At 31.9% G+C, this 7,208-nt stretch overlaps 1 protein-coding gene across 2 annotated transcripts in view; it reads right to left on the reverse strand.

Annotated features, from left to right (window-relative positions):
- The window catches only part of LOC106686052 (tetratricopeptide repeat protein 12), an 18,221-nt gene that overhangs the window by 8,801 nt on the left and 2,212 nt on the right, over positions 1-7,208 (reverse strand). For both annotated transcript variants that reach the window (XM_014429158.2, XM_014429159.2), the window contains exons 2-3: positions 3,393-3,541; positions 3,066-3,309 (exon numbers count right to left, since the gene is read on the reverse strand). In XM_014429158.2, coding sequence (XP_014284644.1) covers positions 3,066-3,309; positions 3,393-3,541 — 393 coding nt within the window. The remainder of the gene's footprint in view (positions 1-3,065; positions 3,310-3,392; positions 3,542-7,208) is intronic.

Raw genomic sequence — 7,208 nt, forward strand, 5'->3', positions numbered from 1 at the left:
TAGAGGGTTCGGAAAAAAAAAAAAAAAAAAGATACAACACTAGTAACAACAATCTCCGCAGTGCTCGCCTTTTAAGCCACCGTGTTGTTACGTCACCGGAACTTTAACTCTCCATGTGCCATAACTGCTATTTCATCTTCTCAGACTTCACCATCTCTTCAAACTTCGTCATCTTTAGCTTCTTCTGATCTTCTTATTCATCCCCACTGCCATGATCTCACCAATTCTACTATTTTACGCTGCCTTACAGATCTTAACAATTTTTTTTCTCAATTAAAATTAAAATTCCCTCTTCATAAATCCAATTTTAACACCCTGTGCAATCTACACAAGATAAAACCCAACAACGCCTTTTCCTTCCGAAATGCAAAATCCATAGATAATTCGTTAACCATTTTTCGTTCTCCTCTTCCCTTCGTTCGAAATATTGCCATTCTTTACTATTTTTTTTTTTTAAATCGCTTTTAAATCTTAATATTAGAGAAATCATTTAACAAATTGAATCCCTTAAACATAAAATTTCTAATCTTTCACATTCACTCGCTTCCGTGATTGGCGAAAATAACATGGTCCTCCTCAATAACAGTTTCCAAAAAATCTGTTCATCTATCAAATTAAATAAAAAACGTTTCCTAATTTCCAAATTTGTTAATATTTATCAAACTTCTTTAAATAATAAAATCTACCCTAAAGGTAGTGAAAAATGGGTCCATTACATACGTTCCACCACCATCTCCGCCAACGTTGTCAATATTTTATTAAGTTTAGGCTCGAATTTCTCTACACCTCCTTTAAATGTTTCTCACTTTATACTTTCTCTAATTACCGATTTAGAATTTATTTATCGAGACGCAATAATCAACTTAAGAACCCCATTTCACAGCACAAGACTTTTATCAATTTCTGTAACCCATTTGCCTCTAAATTGTCAGAACACACTTTAAATTTTAATCATGGTTTTAATTTCGAAAATACTTCAATACTCGCTACTGCGCCCATAAAAAACCTCTCATTTTGGAGTCCATTCACTCAAATTTAACAGAGTACTCCGTCAATAGTAAAGTCGATAAGGACTGTCTATCCCTGATATAACCTTGACATCTTAAACATTATAAAACCCACATAGTTATTCTTTTATCTACGTTCTGCATTTCAGAACCCACTTTCTTGTCATGTCTTTTATTCTGGTTTTATTTAATAAATTCTCACCCCATACTTAATTTAATTATACTTTGTAGTTACTATCCTTTCTTTTTCTTTTCTATTTATGTTTCTTATTTTTAATTTATTCATATGTTACCAGCGTAATTATATTTACATTAATTACTTGATTATTAATTTTTCTATTATATAATTTACACACCTCTGTACTCCTATTCATTTGGTATATTGTCTTTCTTTATCATTTATATTTATTGGTATCCCATTCTTTTAACTTTATTTCTTCTGTGTTTTCTATTCGTGTACATTTATATATATTTTTTCTTTTTTGTTAAATATTCCTTCCCCATTTGTTATGTATATTATCATTTATTGTTTACTTAATTTTAATATTTTCTTTATTTTTTACACTGTTTACTTTAAAATTATTTTCAAATGTAACGCAATTTACTGCCAATTCCCACTACTTACAATACAAACAGTTCATTCTGACTTAGACTTCTGTCAAAACAGGTATGAATTCTGTCTGAAATTAAAAGTTATTTATTTAATAACTATGGTGACAAGAAAACGTTACCAGGCCGCAGAAAAGTAAAATCTCTTTTCCATTAGCACACACACCCGCCAGTTTTTTAACAGATCTTTTATTTATGCTTTGCTCATCATTCTCTTTACATTCTATGATTTTCTTTGCTAAATATTAATTTTTTTAAAATCTTCGGGCTTTCCGACGATATATAATATGTATATGTCGATATTCTTATTCTCGTAAATGTGTTATCAACCAGAAAAAAAAAATTGTTTTCCTCTTATTTTCTTAACTTCATTGTCAAATTGTTTGATGGTTGTTATCTATCCATTTTTAATGATTCGTAAGAATGTGAGATGGTTAATTTTTTCAAATAAACAAAATTAAAAGTACTTTAGAGAATGATTTTTTAAAAATCCGCATTTAAGTCACGTCAAATTATTTCAGCGATTTGTATAATTTTATATTGATAAACCGAGTTAAATCGAAATGGCTTAAGCCTTTTTTAAGAAAATCGAAAAAAATATGCAAAAATCGATTCCACAAAATGCATTTTTGTTAGTCAATGTTAACGAAAAAGTTGCCCTCATATCGGAGGCTTACCTGTCCTTAGTATGTAATTTCAATTTCCTTCGACTTTTGGTTTTTCAGCTCGGCTGACCACATTCACACATTTGCAGACATACATATAGAAACATTACACAGTAGACCATTTCGCAAGACTAGGTCATTTGTACTCAGGGGAACTCCAGACGTATATTTCTGTCCAAAACGAATTTGAAAATTCACACGATTAAAATACTTCTCCTCACAATATATTTCATATATTGGTAGGTGAAAGTAAAAAAAAAAAAATGTTTGATATATACTTATCTATATTTTTTTCTCATTCTTTTATACTTATTTCGTTTTTTTTTTTGCAACAAGGCCAAGTCGTCGGCACAAATAAAATAGATTTTACTTATGTGTGACTATCATTACTGACTGCACCTCTGATCACCTTAAAACATTGACCAATTTTCATGGTAAATTGACTTAGCTTTTTTAGAGATATAGCTTTTTAATGATTCTGTATTTATTTAATTCTTGGATTTTTAGCTCTAATTTTTAGGATGTTTCTAATCATCCTGTCCATCTCTCTCTCTTCATGTTGATATTTATTTAATTTTAAATTATGTTTTTAAAGTAATTTTTAAAATTATTAAAACTTTAATCATAAATTTTCTGTAGACATAACTTAGAAGTAGACTTGGAACAGGGACTCAATAATACCCACAGGACCGATTACAAAAACATAAGTACTTAAACAAAACTTTGCCAAATAATATTGTTATTTTGTTGTGAAGCTCTAATGAAGATAAATAATATTGCTTACTCTTTATAGTGCCAGCTTTTCCTGGGTGGATTTCACATGCTTTTGCGATAGTGAGGTCAGATTCCATTACATCTCCCATCATATATAATGCCTGTGATTTGTAAATTAATGCCTTGAGGTTTTCAGGGTTCCAATATAAAGCACTGGTAGCGTCTACAAGGGCTTGGCGTGGCTTACCAAGTTTAAGGTACGTCATAGCCCTATTAGTGTAGAGTACACAGCTGTCCATTACTAAATCTATGGCCTAAATTGAACATTTGTTATTTAAAGATTACTATTTCAACTAGTTCATTACAGTCAAGTTCAACAAATTAAATTTACGTGTACCTTGTTGTAATTTTTCAGTGCTTTTTTATAGTTTCTTTCCCTAAAAGCCTTGTTACCTTCTCTCATGAATATATCTTTCTTTTCATAAGTCTTCTTTTTACTTTTTTCCTGCATCTTTATGATTTCTTCCAAATCCTTACCAACTTTACCTGAAAGTTAATGGTAATTGATGAAAAGGCATGACACAGTTTAAATCTTACATATATGCCATTGAGAGCAAAACAACTTTTTCTTAAATTAAACCTTAACAAGTTTATTCGCAGCAGCTATGTTCAATGATTCATTTTATCTTTAATTTGCATCAAAAACATTTGTGTAAACTATGGTTCTCAACAGTTTGGTAATAATTTCAAGTCATGATCTTTATTTTTTTTTAATGTAGAATAGCTAATTGAGGTGGAAGTAAAATTATGCAGAGAGAGTTCTAGAATCAATTCTAAATAGCTGAAGCAATCATTGTATAACGTACATTTATACTTCTCAATGGTTGACTAAAACCAATGTAGGATTTAGCCAACATACATAACATACAAACATATATGATTTCCCTTTTGAATAGAGGGGTTAGTTCCACTTTCTAACGCCTGAAAACATTTTAAATTTGATATATAAATATCTTATAAGCGGATAATATCTCTCAGCATTAATCGTAGCTAACAACAGATATCCAGTGTTGTTGGTGATGAACTTCCTTGCTCCTCAAGATTGGTTTTCACTTATGATCCTTTAAAACTATATTATTCAGTATGGCTAGCCGAAAATTCTAACATTGCTTGGAGGTTTATGGATAAAAACTTGTAATGTTATGTTGCAACTCCAATGATTATGGAAGGCTAGAAATGAATACTTCTGCATTTAACAAAGTGTAGGGTAACATCCATAGGGAAATAAAAACAATTATGCGCGGTTGTCAATACCCACAGCTATACACAGAGGACCAGAAAGTAATATTTTGTAAGATTTGGGGAGATTTTGGTTGTAAGAGTTGAACTAAGCATAAACAATTGAAATAGTTAAAGATAGGAAGAAATAGATTAGTTGAGGTCGAGCCTAAATTCGAATAAGATCCTTATGTAAGGAGTGGATTGCTGCAGTGCCTATGAGTGTCTTGTCCACTTTGGTTTGAAAAGGTGGAAAATGGACTAAGGTGTATTGTTATTAATGGTGTTTGAAACCACGTTAACGAACTAACAGCCTTATTACATGTCAAAAATATTGACGTAACTTTAATAACTGAAACTCGACTTACCAGTAGACGACTATTCAATATACCTCAGTTGGCAATTCCTCAGCTGTGCTTAGTTTAGAAGTGCCAGGTTGGGAGTCCATTTTATCAGAGGTGGTATATTTCTCAGTGATTTGCGTGCTTTTTGTTTAACTGGAAAGTTTCTGGGTGTCTTTCCCAGGCTTCTAGATCTTTTTGTGCTATTTTTACTAGACATCACCATATGAAAATATCTCATTTCTTACTGTCAAGGTATAAACTGATGAGTATAAAGAGAGAAAAAATAATAATAATAGTTGAAAGCAAATAAAATGTTAATTTATGTAATGAAGTACGGAGGAGCGGTGACCAAAGGCACTGACTAAAGGCTATAAGAGTCTATGGTGACCTGCAGTCTTAAGCAACGTAATCACTCAATGTGCCCTGAGAAGTTTATAAATAAGTGATTACTCAAGTATATTTATGTCTTAATGTGAGCAGTATCACTTGATTTTATCCTGACACTGTTTTTCACGTTGACATTTCATCTAGATCACTGTTATAAATAAGTCTATTATGGGACACAAAGTAACACAAGTACAAACGCTCGTTAGCGCATGCGCAGACTGTTATTATTTCTAACTCTCTGAAAACTGAATAGACCCTACTTTTCAAAAAACCCCGTCGTTTTCCAATTTCAGGCACTTTTTAAATATTGCCCGATTTAAACTATCTTCCATAAATGTTTCCTCTTCTCATTTTAAGCAATTTTTTCAAAACTGATAAAAGTCCTTCGCTCCCTAGGGTCTTAGTGGGGCGGGTCTGGTGAGGAAGGATTGCCTTTTTTGACTTGATTTTCCTAAACCAATTTTCTTTTGGTCTACTTTACAGGAAGCGACTTTTGGTTTTTGTAATTCTTCATATACTTAAACTCACTTAATCAATCAATAATCTTTTGTTCTTATTATATATGAAAAAAAATAAATCGATTGATATATTGTAATCATTGAATACATGCAGAGCGAAGGTGGCATAAGATTATATACAAAATTTCTAAAGTTATGCAAAATATAGTTTCTTGGTTCCTAGAGGAAGAACCCTCACACGTCACATCTTTAATGTTTTTTGACCTAGTTTCACTAAAAAAAGTCGGTGTTTCCATGTGCGTAGCCTCCTGTTATTAGTATCGTTTTAGTACTGCTAACATATTGGTCCTCTCTCTGATTTGATTAATTAATAAATTTTTCCATCTTCGGAATACATTTTATGAACAATTATATATCAAGATTCTATATTTTAAATTTCTATGGATCGGTGTGATAGTACCTTCTTTGCCAGTACTTACACTTCCTTTTACCCGGACTATCTTTATATAGTTTTTTTTTTTTTTTATAATAAAAATAGATTAAATGAATTGTAACCGATACAAGTCCAACCTCCATCATATTCGCTTCTCTGGAACAAACAAGCGTGTGGACACCGATGTTTGTTACTTTCTTTGTTTACCAAGCATTTGTAGGTATTTTTGATTTGAATTCATTCAATAGATCATTTTATACAATTTTTCTCAATTTTAAGAGAAGACTGGTTCTTTTTATATTCATTCAGTCTTCTTATTTTTGTAACAACTCTGATTTTTGACTATATATAATTTCAATAGTCTCATAAGGACTATGGGGACGAAGGTTATCTATCAATAAAGAACATACTTAGGTTGTAACGCCTGGTTCAAATATATTATATTTAATGTCTAAAAAAAAATAATAAAAGCATTAATGTGTACATACTATAAGTGAAATGCAAACATTTAAATTCATTTAAAATCTATCGATTCATTAAAAAGTTATCGATGCTCCTAAATAGCGAGGTTAATGAAATTCTAAGCTCCATATTACTAGCCTTGGCCTTGGCCTACTGAAAGCCATCAGCAGAGGATTACGTAGTCCTAACAGGCTACGGGCGTTTCCGAGCTAAACTACGAAGTCTTGGAAAAGGACATAGACGTATTGAATACTAGATGTGGACTCCAAGCTCTCTCAGGGAACGATTTCCCCCAGCTAATCACCAACGGCAAATACCGATACTACAAAAGTTTTGTGTACTGGTGGAAAACCGCGATGGGATCAGCCAACTTAATCTTCGGAGGGCCGGGGCCAAGTGGGAAATAAAAACAGCAGTTAATTCATGTTTTTTAGTGATGTTAACATACACTAGGTAATATCATACTGTGCCTAGTATACTAATAATGCCGACACCAGTGTTGGTGGAAAGGAAAGTTGGAATAAAATGATTAAATAAATATTCAACTATCTAAAATGAAATTTCCTGTACCGATTTGACTTCCATCTTGAGACTCTCCGATTTCAATTTTCTGGAGATCACTTTTTTTAAATTGTTCTTTCAAAAGTCGTTTAGATCCAAAGTCTCTGAGATTAGCCTTCCTTTCCCTCCCTCCTCTTCCCAAAGGTATCTGCCCAAGACAGTTTGAAATATATTTGTGTTGTGAGCCATAAAATAGTCTATTATTATCATTATTATCACTGCTTTTATTCTATCTGTTGGGGCGAGGGGCTTTTCTTAAATGAACTAACTTACCTCTTCCCCCAAAAAAA

The sequence above is a fragment of the Halyomorpha halys genome, unplaced genomic scaffold (assembly GCF_000696795.3).
Source record: "Halyomorpha halys isolate HHAL.00 unplaced genomic scaffold, Hhal_1.1 Scaffold769.1, whole genome shotgun sequence".
In the NCBI taxonomy this organism is placed as follows: Eukaryota; Metazoa; Arthropoda; class Insecta; order Hemiptera; family Pentatomidae; genus Halyomorpha; species Halyomorpha halys.